Genomic DNA, 15773 nt, shown 5'->3' with positions numbered 1-15773 from the left:
TAAGTTTGTGATGTTTGAAATTTCAATATAGCTATTATTTAACTCTCTACCAAAATAACACTGGACTGCCCAGCTTAACTGGCAGCTCGTAAAACAATGAACCTTATATTTTCATCTAAGGATTTCCTGGGGGTTTGCATCTTATGGAAATGATTCACATATACTAGGTGTCAAATTCAGTAATCATGTGTATAACAAATTGATATTGACAGGCTTAGTACACATTTTATGTATATGTTGTCATGCATGGATGTCATGGAAAATCCTGGAACACACTTAAAAATAATGGGGAACTCTGATAGCGTAAAGTTGGGTTGCCTTAGGAATAGCAGAGTTTACCCCTTTCATTTCTAAAGATATCCAAGATTGCAGCTTTTACTTCTCCATCCCCTTATTCTGAGGTGATGAGTGCATCTTCTAACAGCTCTGCTTTTTTCCACTGTGCTCCAGGGTCTGGTATCCAGGCTGAAGGAAAATGTAGAGAAGCTTACAGAGGAGCGTGACCAGCGCAGCACCAGTGAGAACCGGGAGAAGGAGCAGAACAAGCGTCTGCAGCGGCAAATCCGTGACCTCAAGGAGGAGCTGGGCGAGCTGGCCAAGAAGGAGGCTGAAGCCAGCCGCAAGAAGCATGAACTGGTGAGAGCTGCAGCCTGACCTCACTGTCAAACACAACTACTTTCTCGCGTTGACTCACACTCACTGACTGCTGTTTGGTTTAGACTCATCCAGACCTTTTTAGAATAATTTCTTCCACTTTCTTCTATTTTTAAAATAATATTCAAAATAAAAGCAGAAGCATAATTGTGGTACTTGAACAATAGTAACTCATAAAAAATAGTGTCAGTGATCGTCTAAAAACCCACTCTGTCTAAAGACCACTACAAATATTGACGACCAGATGTGAGATTAAACTAAACTAGGGTCTTAAGGATTTCAACTAATGATGAAAACCAATTTCCCACCAAATAAGGATAAGTTTGTGGTTGTGCTACAAAAAAGTGCAACATTTGTAAAATGCTTTAATGACCTTGTTTCTGCAGGAAATGGACATTGAGAGTCTGGAGGCTGCAAACCAGAGTCTTCAGGCAGATCTCAAGCTGGCCTTCAAACGAATTGGTGACCTGCAGGCTGCTATTGAGGATGAGATGGAGAGTGATGACAATGAGGACCTAATCAACAGGTAATGTCTGCCTCTGTCTCCGCTTTAGCGCTTCTTCTCTGTCTCTCTCTCTCTCTCTCTCTCTCTCTGTCTCTCTCAGCGGCATTACAGATGAGCTCATGACTGCCGCAAGTGCATGGATGAGGAGAGCAGACCGAGTCTGACTGAAAGCCGTCTTCATTGAACTTTTGGAACAGGCCGAGTCTCCCCGCTCTCAGTCATCTCTTATTCACACTGCCTGAAATATTGATGAAGTGAAAACTGTCGTGCATAATTTGGGGTTCCTGTTTTTATAAGCTGTTCAGCTCCATCAGTAGTCACTTCAGGCAAATCGTTTTCTGTCCTACTCCTGTAGTTTTTCGCTCTCGCTGGAGTATTCCCAGAGTCTTGCTGAAGCTTGTTTGTTTGCTTATATGGAGTTAGCCTAGCTTGCTGGAGAACATTTTATTCATCTTCAGGCTTCAGGCTGTAAAATAGTGCTGTTTTTGAGGGAGCGAGTCAGTGTGTGGATGTGTGTATGACTGAATACAAAAAGGAAGTACAGTTAAAGAAAGGTCAGAATTGAGGCATAGGTTTTTCAGGGACCTTGTAATGCTAGAATTCCTTTCACTAGGCATAATAAATATTCAAACACAAGGATGAGCTCAGCAGCTGGGCTTTTGGTTTGAGCCCACAAGTCTCATTTCCTTTCTGACGCTGTTCATGTCTCGTCCGTTCAGTTACATAATGTGTGCCTGTCTCACTTTTCTTTTCTCTTTTGTTCCCTTTTTTATGTTTGTATGTTTGTTTCTCATCCATCTTCCATCTCCAGTTTGCAAGACATGGTGACTAAGTATCAGAAACGAAAGAACAGAACGTGAGGAATCTCGAGCACACTTTTGAGCTAACGTTAACCTGGTTTGGACTGTCGTCTCCATGGATAATACTGCAGTGTCTGTCAGTTTGAGAATCTGACCTCTCAGCAGTTACACACTGTTAACCCTTAGAAGTTGCAGTCATGGGCTCTGAGTGGCCCAGTGGACTAGTCGTCCAGGCGCTGCCAAGATGCCTGCCATCAGCCTCTGGAGCCTGAAAGAGCTGGTCACAATTGGCACCTTGCTCTGTCCGGTAAGGTAGATGGCTCTCTCCCCCACTTAACTTCAGTGTGATGTTAGCATCCGCTAGCTAATCAGAGCTGGGTACCTGGCACTTTCCTCAGAGTGTGTTGGTTGCCCGCTTAACAAGTGGTATTAACAAGTGGGCTATCTATATATATATATATATATATATATATATATATATATATATATATATATATATATATATATATATATATATACATACAAGTATAAATAACAGACATATTATTATAATTATTGTTAAATATGTAAACTTTAAATAGTTACATTTCAATAATTTAGCAAAATGAAAGTGACAATTCTCAACTACTAAGAATTAGCAGACATGTAACGCTTGTTTAATAGTTGTGATTGCAACTGTATTGAGAAGCCAAGCAATCAGACCTCAAAGATACTGCAGTACATTCCTTGGATTTGACGATTAACATCACTCACCTTCATGGTTTTCCCCACCCTTTAGTTTGCATGGGAGCATATGCTGCAGTGCATGCATGCCGCTGACCACATGATTTTACCCCATGTGACTTTACCCATGAAACGCAATTCCTCACTGCGCCCCTTAACAGTGTGCCAGTATGCTTCAGGATAACCTTTACCCAACCGCTATAGTCTGGTTGCAGGTAAGTGTGCCAATGGTTTGTGTGTGGCCTTGCCCAGGGTCTACTCCCTCTGGGCTTCTGTAAGCGGACCCTTCTGCTGTCCTCTGGAGCCATCAGACACTCCAGAACCATGTAGGAACAGGAACATGGGGCAACCCTTCTAGCTCCCTCTTCCTCCCTGTCTCTCTCTTGTCTGTCTGTATCTGTGTGTTCTGAATATTTCACAGAGCTCCTCCTGGGACCCAGCAGCCTTTGACAGAGAGAGAGGAGGGCGTGTTCCTCATCAATCTTTCAACCAAGCAAAACTAAATAATAGATAACCCTCAAATGACCTACAAAAAGTCCCCCAACATGTCTGCCAGTGGCCTCCAACACAGTACCTGACCCTGACACCCGGCCAATTTTGTTCCCGAGGCAGTAGCTCGAGGTTTAAGTCAGCCAGCACTTATTGCGCTTTTCCATTTTTTAAAGCCCTTGTTGAGTTCCAAGAACCTCTTTTTACTTCAAAAGAAAATACGCTTGACTCTGAATGCTAATGTAGTGTATGCACTTGAACTACCAGTCCAAGAAACCCAGCTCTGGGAACCTTCTGAGTGAGTTCATGGACATGTTGGAGATTTTGTTCTATTATTTTTATTATTTATTTATTTAATTATTTAATTTTAAAACTTATTTGTAGGGCTCAGATTGGCTTAGCAGTCTGAGAGGTGGGCACTATGGCCCGAGGACTTTATTTAATTAGGGAGGGTAAAATAAATAAATTTGAATTAAAATGTCCAAAAAATAACTTGTAGCATATGTTTGTATTTTCTTTTATGCCATTTAACCGACGCTGTTACAAATATTACAGTGGTAGTGTTAGAGTCTTCCCCAAGGACTATGTGTAGCACAACAGTCATTTAGACCAGGAATCGAACCCAGTCTCCCGCATGGTGTGGTAGCTTACTGATTGTCCATAAGGTCTGCATGTTTTTGGACGGTGTCATTTTACCTCTGTACACCATCACAGTAGGTCTGAATGAAAGAATTACTGAAGTGTAGAGCTTTAATAGAAGAGGTCGTACGAATATATTACATGAACAGTTTAGTTTTATGGCCAGGTGTGGCATGACTAATACAAAAGATAAATGTCTGCAAAAGTTTTGGATTTGCAGTTGGTGGCAGTTAATCGGAGAGGTCTGGAGAGGTGTCGATGCAAAGTTAAGGAGGCCATCGTTAGGTTGAAGGGGGAAAAAACTGTGGCAAAATGAACCATCTGTTACATTTTTAAAAAAACTGAAAGCCCTTATGCCAAAAACCTGGAAGTAGATGATTGCAGAATTCTTTCCTTGGGGAAATCTGGTAGCGTCAAGAACGCTCTGGAGGAGGTAGGCGTATCAGTGTCTCCATAAGTTTAACCTTTTAAATGTTGTTCTTTCAAGCTGCAAACCACTAGTTACACTAAGAAACAGGTCAGATTAGACTTACTTTACTGGAGAAATAGTTTGATGCAGAAAATATCAATGCTGAGCTAAAACGTGTTTTGTAGAAAATCACTGCCGATTTATAATAGATATAAAAGAATCCAGTAATCTAAACTATTCCACAGAAATCAGCGTGATGGAAATCGCACCATAAGAGGTGTGAAACCATAGGCTCTAAGGTCTAAGAGAGATCTGTAGGGGCTAATGATAAATGTAATGGTGTTTAACAGAGATGTACAACCAATAGCAGCGCATTGTCACAGACAATTAATGTCCCTCGCCGCTCGTCATGGTGTTTGTTTGCTCCTCTGGGCTGCGGTGCAGCTTAACTAATGGTATGCGGTCAAGGACATAAATTGTGTGTGACACTTTGGGTAAGTGCTTGATTACAAAGCGCCTGCTGTCCCGAGGCTTACCACGGGCCTGGCCAGCAAAGCTCCAGGCAACCACACACACAGCGCTTCTCACCTCGGTCCCCACTCAAGGGATCGCAAAGACCGTTTGAGAGCAGAGCGAGTGCCCACACACCAGCACTTGCAGCACACGTCAGCCTGTGATCTATCTGATATTGCCATGGGGCTTCTTATCCAACTAAATGTGAATCAGGAGTGTTTCATTTGTTTCCTCCTCTTGCGTTCAATTGCGTCTTCACAGTGTTTTTTTGGTCAAATGTTTTTAAATGTATAAAGAATTTGATTTTGAGAATTTGAGGAATTTATAAAATTGATAACCTACACACTTCTGCAACAAATGAAAATGGAAATTTCGTATTCAGATACTCCTGTTAATGAACAATTCGGTGACCATGAAGCTGTGCGGGACAGTCTGTAAGACTGATGTTACACAGTAATTTCAGAACAGTTCTATGGTCAGGCAAGCTTTGCAACCTTAATACAAAATATAAATCACAAAAAATGGTTGCGTCAAACAAGGCAGATTTATTGTTCAGAATGATAAAATCAGAATAGTAAAATATGATAAATATATATTATAATATGTATTGTTTTGATATTTAAAAACTTTTACTTGCAGGCTTAGTTAAAAATAAATCTATGAATATAAAATCTTCTCTAATTTAGACAATATCTAGAAACAAAGGCTACAGCAGTCAGTTTCCTGCAGCAAGCAAATTTAGTAGCAAAATAGCTAATATGAGTGCCATTCTCTCCAAAGTCAGGTTTTTCTGGATGAAAAGCAGAACAGAATCAAACAATTCAGTCAAAACAAGGTATGTCCGAATTGACATTGATTTTGAGTACATGTATACTCGTATGGAGTTTATAACTGAAATGTAATTTCATCTGAAACTGTGTTTCTCTGGGTAAATTTAGGCGTGATTGTGATTAATATAGATATTATGCATTATTATTACCCTTGTATGAAAATGCTATGGACAAGGAACCTGTGCAGGCTGCAGAAATTAGCATCAGACAAGCAGCTTGCAGCCTCAGAGCTAACCTTTATTCCACAGCTCTACAATAATGAGTTAGGGGGTTGTCCATAATGTAATTTGGTGGTGTTTGACTTCCTTGGCCTCAGAGGACATCTAAATAGCGTGATTATTGAAATCCCAATTAAAACAAAACTGGAAGTCGTGGCCTCATCATAGTATATCTTTTCTTCGCCCGTCGACACAAGTGCAGCTGCCGCTCCCCTCCGGATTCTCCGAGGCTGTTTTATACTTATTCCGTGCACAACGCTGGCCGATAAGTGAACGATAAGACTAATCTGAAGAGGCAGGGAAGCATTGACTTGCAAATCTGGCCAAACATAAATCCCACACTTTTATCAGGGCCTGAGAAATGAGCAAACATGCCTGGGATTGGGTTAGCTGCTCAATGCGCGGGCCATTAATGTGTCTGCTCCTGGGGCCTCTCCGTCTGGGTTTGCTCCTCTTATTGACAGCACCACTGCTCCTCCATCAGCAACATTTTGCGTGTGTTTGTAGAACGGTGGAGTCATGGTGAGCAAAGTTAATTATGGCCCCCAAGTGATACTTGCCCTTTCAAACCATTGTAAAGATTAGTAATTCTTTTCACATCCAATTATACTGGACTTTTTTCCACATCCAAGAAGACCCTGCCCTGCATACTTTAGTGTTTTCTCTGCTCTGCCACATGCACTTGAATTTAAGAACCACTTTTAGTTCCCTATAAAATCTTTCAATGAGATACTTGAGTTCATTTCTTGGAATTTTCTCAAAAAGGTTTTTCACATTTGCACATCTCAGAAACACGGCACCCTCTTTAAAGGTTTTTAAACCCTCTTTTAAGGGTTGGGAAATGGGTAATTGGATATTAGCAATGATTGAGAAGTAAACTAATGTTCGTGTTAAGTCCATGTTGCTGCGGTGGGTAGATGGCACTCTCACTTCTTATCACTCTTAAGCAGTGTTGGCTGGCACATCTCTTTGCTGGTGTGGTGGAGCTGGGGACCCTGCACTTTCTTTTGTGAGCGTCGGCTGCCTGGTAGTGGCGCATTGGCAGCAGTTTGGATAAATGCAGTGGCTGGCTTCGCATGTATCAGAGGAGACCTGTGTTAAGTTCCTACCCTGCTGGTGTCGGGATCATTGCTAGTGCTAGGGGGAGTTATGAACAATTGGGTTATTTGGCAGTACCAAATCGGGAGAAAAAGAGAAAGAAACGACAGATTTACTAAAAAACACAGACAGGTTTAGTGTGTGTTTAGTGTAATATATAAAGGACGTGAACTCACTGCTCATGTGTAGCATGAAACCAGGTCTGTAAAAAGGAGTGAAAGGGCAGCTATTAGCATTTCTTTATGTAATAAAAAAGAAATAACTCACCCCAACAGGAGCATGTGCTTGCAGTCAAAGCTTTAAAAGGAGAGAATAAAGACCAAAAATGTTGAATTGCTTAATAATGTTATTTAATATGATAAATGATAAAATGTAATAAAATAATATATGCATTTTTTTATTTCTGCTAGGCCTAGCGAAAAAGAAATGATGTGAAAATTTAATTTGCACAATTATTAGATTATTGTTAGCAGTGGTTTGGAAAAAAACTGGTTGGCTTTATGTGACTGAAGTGGAAATTCATGCTAGCCTTTACCCTTCCAGCCTTGGCAGCAGTTGGAATGGAACAAATAGGCAGAAAATTGGGAAGAAAATCAAGCAAATAATAAATTAAAAATTAGATTTTTTGAATAAATGATTTAAAGCAACATTATTTAGCAAATATGCCATAAAATAAAACCTTCAAAATCATTTTGATGGTACCTTTACTGATGGTAGTAGGGAAGTTGTAGGGCTAAAATTGTCAGTAGTATACACAACTGTGATGTAAAAGTGTATTACACTTCTCAGCTGTAGGGGGAGCCCAGTTGCAAAAAATAGCTATTATCTCATAAAGCTCCTTTAAATGTTAGATTTTTTACAATGCAGACAGCCCAGGGTTAAGTTATGCTTTGAATCCCACTAGAGTTAAAATGGGTATAGATTAGTTTGGTAATGTGAGATGAGCGGAGTGCTCTTTATCAGCAGCAGTTCAGAAAGCTTTTAAGTGTTAAAAGCTTTTTGTGTGTATTATTATTATTATTATTATTATTTATTTATTTTTTTTCTTTTATAGGCTCCTGGCAGCACTACCCTTAAAAAGCCATCCACTGCCATAAAATATTGAGAAGCCCTTCTAATATTTATCAGGGCCTGTTTTGGTGGTTCTGTGTGCACAGACCCCAACCCTCTCAGATAAGAGTGTCTGTCCAGAGGCAGGTAGCTGAAGGACTCTTAGCGCAACGCTCACTAACATGCACACACTCAGAGAATGGCATTGGAGCTCTCTGGTCTCTGCTGATCCAGTGCATGCATCGGTGCTGTTGTCTGTGCTGTAAAGCCCGTTGTTTCTCCCGGATCGTCACACTAACAGGCCGTGCTGAATGTGCTTTTGTTCTGGTTCTGACGCTCTCTGCCTCTCTGTCTCTGCTTGCTCTCAGCGAGGCCGACTCTGACTCGGGCTCTGAAGTGGAGGACCGTGTGGATGGGGTGAAGTCATGGTTCTCCAAAAACAAGAGCTCCGCCAAGAACCTGTCAGACGACGGCAGCCTGAAGAGCTCAAGGTCAGTCCTGCAACCCCCTCCTGCACTTCTGACCACCAAACGATTTGGTTCAAACCCAGAGAACACACACAAACACTTGCACACACACACAGCAGTGCAGTGCATTCTCTCTAACCCTCCTCCTCAGTTTTCCATCTCTTTCTTTCATTATTTCTCTTTCTCTTATTTTCACTTTTGTCCCATTTTTCCTTTCCCCCTTTTCTCTCTCTTCATTACTCCTTCCATTATTTCCTCTCTCTCTTTCTCTCTTACAGCCTTTTTCTTTCCCTCTAGCTCTTTCTCTATTTCTCTTCTTTTTTCCGTTTTTCCACCTTTCTCATTTTCCTCACCATTTTTTTCCCACCCCACACTCTTTTGTTTTTTCTTCATCTCCATAATTCCCACTATTCTGTTTATTCTTTCTCCACTCTTTTTCTCTCACCCCCCAACCACATACACCCCTTCTTGTTCTCCTCATTGCCACTGGTTTGATGACAGAAGCTTCTTTAGCAGTACTGGAGTCCTTGGCAGATTTATCGACATGCCTGTTGGCCAGCTGGCATGCCTACCTGCACCCCTCTCCCAGATTAATAGATTGAGCCTGCTGGCTGACAGCTTCGATTGCCCTGCATTTGTCTCTTTTCCAGAAGATTTAAGCCTGCCTCTTGAGCCCCTCACAACTTTTAAAAACTTTGGAGCTTTAAATTCCTTTTAATCATGCTCCCCATAGAACACATGCCCAAGGAGCTGGCTCCAGTCCAGCATTTCTTTACCATTTCTCCTGGACTTTTATGAGTACAAATCCTCATGTAAAGACAATTAAAGCATGATGTAGTTGCACAAGGCTCTCTCTTTGCTCAATTAGCCAAATGATGTTTTGCCTGCAATGCAAATTCAGAGCCTGGAGAACAGGCTTGGTCATTGATTTTTGCATAATGTTAAATAAGATTTTCTCTCTGTCTCTTTCTCTAATGCAATTTGGTTCCTCTTCTGACAGAAACAGTCATGATTTCTCAGTTTCTTTTTGAACTACTTTCTGTTCTTTCATGTGTTGTTTCTATCTGCTCATGTCATCCTTTAACGAAAGATTCTACCTTATGTAAATGTGATTCCTTACTGTGAAGACTGATTGGACGATTGCAGGCAGTGCCCACAATGTTGTTCATTCAGGAAATGTGCTTGTGGTCAATTGACTATGGCTTTTGTCCAAACCAAACACCATAATAAAAATCCTTAATTTGGGTTATGTTAGTAAGTATTATATATCCTTAATATGTAAAATGTATAACCTGGATCCGAAACTGATCCTGGGCGATGCCAAGCATGTCACGGCTGGGCGACTTGGCCGAGTAGGTACAGCTTGCCCATGAGCCCAGGCCTAAGATGCCATAGCTTCAGCATCCGAAGTGTCATGATCAAAATCCTTGTAGCAATATGTAGCAATTTGCAACTGATAAACGTACGTCATTCTGCTTCACTATAAGAAGTTGCACTTAATGAATGGATTTTTGGTGGAATTTCTCTTAAAGGTCCATTTCAATGTCTCATCATTTCCTTTCATATAAGTTTATAATTATTTTTACTTCTATCCTATTTCCTCCTTTCCTCCCTCATTTCCATTTGTCTGTCTTTGCCGTGCTTCTCCTGCTGCCACCCCCTCATCTAGATATGCCACAAAGGTTGATGCCAAAGAGGGAAAAGAGTGGAAAGAGAATGGCAAAGAAGGTAAAGAGGTAGAGCAGAGCAGGCCTGTATCTGTGATGAGTTCCCTCAGCTATAGGAACCGTTCCAGTCTGAAGGACTCCATGAGCGGCAAAGGAGACGAGAGCTCTCTATTTAGCACCCTCAAAGAGCCTGGCGACTCTCAAGAACCATCATCCTTCCGCAAGAGCAAGGCCAAGGATGCCCATGATGACTCCTACTCTGTGAGTTCATGGAGGAAGGGGGAGGGTCTTGATGATAGAGGATCTGTTATCTCTCAGGCATACTCCGAGGCAGCCAGCAGGGCCAGGAAGGGCATGGACAGCCGCTGGTCTGAATTTGACAAGGAGTCAGTTGTATCCTCTGTTGGACCCAGTCGAGCCTCTACGCGCTGCACCAACCTGGATCTGGACCTGGATGATGCCAAGTCCAGCGTGAGTGCCATCAGCCTGGCAAGCCGGCGCCGAAGCATGTCACGACTGGATGACCGGCAGAGCGGGTACGGCTCGCCTGTGAGCCCAGGCTCGAGCTGCCGTAGCCCTGGCAACCGGAGCCGTGCCGATTCCCGCATGTCTCTGTCCCGTAGTTGCCGCCTCAGCGAGTTTGATGTGGACGATGATGCCATGAGTGTGGCCTTCAGCTGCCGTTCATCTGCCAGCCGCAGTCTGTCCATGCCTCCGCAATCCCGAGAGACTGACTCCAGCTTGCCCGACACGTCCGACCTGAAACCAGTCAGCCACCGCAACTACCTGGACCCGGACCTGGAGGCAGCCATCAACGAAGTGCTGAACTATAAGCCCATCACATTCAAGCGCACCAGCCTGGAAGACTCTGAGGGACAGGCTGAAGAAGACCAAGACGATGGCAGGAGAAGCGTGAGGAGCGGTCGAGAAAGCAGCCGAAGCTCCTCTTCCAGTGTGCGTCGCTCCGCTTCTGCTGTAGACTGCAGGCGCTCCACCAGCAGCCTGAGCAGCCGCAGCAGCCGCAGCAGTCGCAGTAGTCGCAGCAGCCACAGCGGAAGGAAGAGCAAGAGCAAAAAGAAGAAGAAGAGCCACAGTTCAGGCTCATCTGAAGATGAACCCAAGAAAAGGAGTTCCAAGAAGAAGGGCAAGAAGAAGTCAAGGAAAGAGTCCTCTTCCTCATCATCTTCCTCTTCCTCCTCTTCTGAAGATTCCAGCTCTGAGTCAGACTCTAGTTCTGGGGCCTCCACCATCTCGTACCGAAGCACCAACAGTGTCAAAAAAGCCCCCAGCAGGAAAGCTTCAGCTTCTGAAGAGGAAAGAGAGCCTGGAGGGCTTTCTGAAGAAGCTCCTCCACTCAGTAAGAAGCAGGAGAAGAAGAGGAAGAAGAATGTGGATAGCGTGATGATGAAGTATCTGTACAGACCTGACAGTGACTGAAAATGGCAGTAGGTTTTGCCTGGTTTGGAGTGAAGGAAGCTGCAAGCATGGTGTTGAACTAACCCTGAGTTTTTATTATTTATTTATTTATTTATTGCTCCTTTAAACACCTCATCACCTCTTTCCCCCCCTACGACTTTTTATTACCGTTTCACAGTGTCTCTAATTTGTCTAATTCATTAGATTGTTTTCTGTTATTTACAACACACTTCCACTTAATGGTTTGTCGTGTAAATGCATGAATGTGTGGAAAAGCAACCAAAGTACTTCTCCATTTTAGTCCTTCTGAAGCATCGGGTAATTGCTTTTGTGCTTATTTAGATTTAGCCAGAAAAGGGGAACTGTTGATGCATCATTTGTTGAAATGTCTTTGTGATTAATTACCCCAATACAAAATAACAGTGGAGGAACTGAAGTCAATTCAGAGGCAACCATAGATTTCCCCTCCGGTATTTTTAATTTAGACATAATTAAAATGGACCATCGATCTGCGCAACTCGCCGGCGTATTCTAGAACCGCGTCAATTAACCTTAAGCTCGCAGTATTTTTGTTCGGGGAAAGATTAGCGGCGATGACACTCAAAGTTATCTCTGACTTTTTGTTGAGGGAGAGATATTAGCGCTTGTGTCTACTGCCACATATTTGCCCCTGTGAAATTTGAGCGCACAGTTCATTTATATGGTAATTCAGCTGGTAAGAATTTGAGTAGCTATCATGCAAAGTGAAGGTTTTAAGAAGATGCTGAAGATATTTAATTGAATGCTGGGATGCTGTGCTGTGTCAACGCATACTTAACTTTTGTGGCAGTTCAAAACTTTTGTCAAAAAAATGCCAGTCTAATGATGGTGCTTGACTCGCAGGACTAGCAGCATATCTTCTAGCATGTTATTCCAACAAGAAGTTGCTGCTGTCTCTCAGAGGTGTTGCATGCCAGTCAATGTGTGTCCTTCACAATATGATCCATGCTTGTGTGTGATTCTAATCAAAGCCTCTTTAACCTGCAGCCCCCCATCTGGCCGAAGACGCTTCTGCCTCGACAGATCTGACGAGGAAGAAGAGGAGGAGGAGAAAGAGGAAAGCGGCGACGGCCGAAGCTCCTACCGCTCCAGATACACCTACAGCAGCTACCTGAACGACAGCGAGAGCAAGCCGTCTGAGACCACGGCCTAGTGGTCCTAGACACACGTACACACACATTCACACATCTACATAAACATTGGAACGTTCTTGCCTCTCAGTATTGATGTTCCTCCTGAGCCCTGATGCAAACAGAGGGCTCAGAGAAGCATCAGAACAGGAGCCTATCACCTATGATTGAGCTGAACTCACTGTGTTATGATCCTTCTCCTTTACTGCACTGTCTGCAAAGATTCAGCCTTCACTTTGTAGTATTACTCTTATTATGTTTGATGTTAATTTCTCTCTGTGCGTGTGTGTGTGAGTGTTTCATTATGGGTACTTAATGCCATTGAGTATCAAAGACTCAGCACTGTTCAGTACTTCTCAATTGTTGGACTTGGGTTCTTCTCCCTACTCCCTACTGCTTCCAAGCCAGTTACGCCAAGGCCCAGGGCAGCACCCCGCTAGTCCTGCAATGCTCGAACAGCACAAGTCAAGCTGAGCCAAAGAAGCAGGATTTAATTTGCTAGTGCAAATATTAAGCAAAGCGGGGGTTGCCTTGTTTTTTGCGCATTATGGAGAAATATGGAAATTGGGAAAAGCAGAAGTTATACCAAAAACGCCTTTGTTAAGCATGTGTGTAGATTTTAGTGCTTTGTGCTTTTGGGACTAAGTCAGCAGAGAGAGGGGAGTGGACGGAAAGGTTCGCTCATTTGAGCTCAGCAGCTATGGGCGCTCCTGCAAGCTTACACACTTCCATGGCTTCCTTAAGCCATCATCTCTTCTTTCCCCAGTTGTCTGCTCCTACGCTGGTGTGCTCTGCTGTCTTCTGGGACGTCCCCTCCTCTCTTTTGGTCCTTGAGGTGTTTTTATGGTGTTTGATAGGACAGAAGTCCATTGCCCAAGCAGAGTACCAAGCTGCGCTTGGAGAAGTTGAATTCTGGGCCATTTTTTTTTTCTTTTCTTTGCAATACGTGTTTTTGTCAGGTGGATTTCGATAGAATTGCCAAGTATACAGTAATACTCACGTTGGAAACCGTTCGAAAGCCTTTATCCTCCCTTCTTTATCCTGACCGTGTTTTTCTCGTTTATAGCGTACATTCTGGCCTTCCAAAGGGAATGTTCTCCATCCTGAGTTTGGTGCCGTTTGGTGATCCTGAGTTTGGTGCAGTTTCTTGCATTTCCTCCACTACTACAGTGATCATATACTGGAAAACATGGGTGGCTTTATACTTTAAGACGACACATCTAAACACGAACTCGAACGCAAACTGAACCGATGCTGTGAAATCCTACTTTCCTTAAGCATGATGTCAAGTTGGATTCAGCAGTGCTTTTTTTTTTTTTGTTTTTTTCAACCTTACTGATTGACTTTGATACGCTTTAGGTGGAGGTGCACTTAAAACAGGCAAGCGAAAAACAGCTCCTTTGATTTGTATTGTTGCTTCACTGTATTATGTTGCTTTCATCATAGTATTTATGAACTAGCATTAATGAATTGCGCAAAAGCTGCCAAATGCACAGCGTTTTTTTTGTTTTTTGTTTTTTTTGTTACAAACAGCATGGAGGATGAAAGACTCATTGCTTCCCTTTGATTTCGAAGGGAGCCCGGCGCATGCTTTTTACATGGCTTCATAGACTCTGCACAGGTCAATGACTTCATCCTCTTTTCTATGCAGTCAATATTCATTTTAATGTGAGAAGTGTGTGTGCGTGTGTTTTATGATGTTACCGGCTCATTAGAAAAACAAAACAAACACAAGGCAAAAAAAAAGAACAGAAAAATATACATAACACTGCTGGCTGTAAACATTAATATGGATATATATAAATCTGTATGATTCGTAGCTTTCAAAATAGTTCATGTTTATTTTCTTTATTGAATAAATGACCACTTGTTATAAGTATTAATTTTTTTCTCCCTGTTATGGTTTAATATATTGTAAATAAATGAACGCAATTGTTTTAGATACGCTTCAGTATGCTTCCTTTTTCTTATTTACTTTCTCTCCATCTTTTATTTTCCACATGAAGGCTTCTCTTCACAAAATCCCTTTTTTTTTACCCTCCAGTCATAAATATGCACATCGGCCCATTGCGCTGTTGCTTAATGTTTCCAGAGGGTTTGTGAGGTTTTGGCTTTCAGTATGTTTCTCTTCCCTACAGCACACGCTTTCATGTTGTTGTTGTTTATTGCTGTGAGAATGGAGATTGTGTGTGTGGTTGCTTAAGCCCTCTCTTTTCATCGTCTTTGGAACAGGAAACGCACCAGATCCAAAAATCATCAGTCTTTTAAGGGCTTTAGTGCTTTTGGGTCTCTGTCTTGCACTCTGAGACATCTGAGTGATGCCCTATATGTCTCCATTCAAAGAGAAGTCAGTGCACACTTACTGTAAGTAGTTTCCAGTTTATTAGAAACACCTGTCTAGTACCTACAACGATAACTGGTTTGTACTTTAGGTGCACTTTGTACACTCTTAAAAGCAAATGTTTTATAAAAAGGTTCTTTGAGCGATCCCATAGAACCAATTTAGGTTCCTTAAAGAACAATTTTAGTAATAGAGACATGTGAGTGAGGGGAACCTTTCAAAAGCTTAAAAAAATATTTTTATTAGTATATTTCTTTTTATTAAAGGTTCTTTACCGGTTTAAAGTTTTTTTTTCCCCCACTGACACATCCTTATTACATCGTTATATAATTCTTTACAGAAGTCAAGTTCTTCTCTGGCATTACTCAAAGAATCTTCTGTAGCACCTTTTGTTTTTGGGAGTTTACATTGATAAGATAAGATAAGATAAGATAGTCCTTTATTAGTCCCGCAGTGGGGAAATTCACAGTGTAGCAGCAGAAAGGGATAGCAGGACACTCAGTTACAAAAATTTGGATAAATAATTTACACTATAGATGTAGGCCATCTGTTGCTGCACAGTTTATCATCTCTCCTCTACCCCATCCATCAGAGGAAAGGAAACCCCATAGGACCACCACTGATGAGATATTATCCGGTGTATTTCTTAATTATCATTGGGTTGTGGACTATCCTAAGCACAGAAGTGACTGACATAAGTGTAATGCTAGTGTGCTGTAGATTAAAACAGTTCATATATAAATGTTTTTTAAATTTATAGCAAATCTTATAGAAACACAATATAG

The 15773-nt window shown here is 42.0% G+C and overlaps 2 protein-coding genes across 2 annotated transcripts in view; both read left to right on the top strand.

Moving 5' to 3' along the window:
* The window catches only part of myo18ab (myosin XVIIIA b), a 125578-nt gene extending 110991 nt beyond the window's left edge, over positions 1-14587 (top strand). The window contains exons 40-43 of the mRNA XM_072691783.1: positions 451-636; positions 1041-1180; positions 8297-8419; positions 12505-14587. Coding sequence (XP_072547884.1) covers positions 451-636; positions 1041-1180; positions 8297-8419; positions 12505-12670 — 615 coding nt within the window. The 3' untranslated portion in view covers positions 12671-14587. The remainder of the gene's footprint in view (positions 1-450; positions 637-1040; positions 1181-8296; positions 8420-12504) is intronic.
* Positions 9679-11621, top strand: LOC140565642 (uncharacterized). The gene is made up of 2 exons (XM_072691680.1): positions 9679-9751; positions 9965-11621. Exons 1-2 carry the CDS (start codon positions 9679-9681, stop codon positions 11497-11499), a joined length of 1608 nt encoding a protein of 535 aa, XP_072547781.1. The 3' UTR covers positions 11500-11621.
* Positions 14588-15773: the final 1186 nt, after the last annotated feature.

The sequence above is a fragment of the Salminus brasiliensis genome, chromosome 11 (assembly GCF_030463535.1).
Source record: "Salminus brasiliensis chromosome 11, fSalBra1.hap2, whole genome shotgun sequence".
NCBI classification, from domain to species: Eukaryota; Metazoa; Chordata; class Actinopteri; order Characiformes; family Bryconidae; genus Salminus; species Salminus brasiliensis.
The sequence above is the reverse complement of the archived record's forward strand: the minus strand, read 5'-3'. Positions and strand labels throughout refer to the sequence as shown.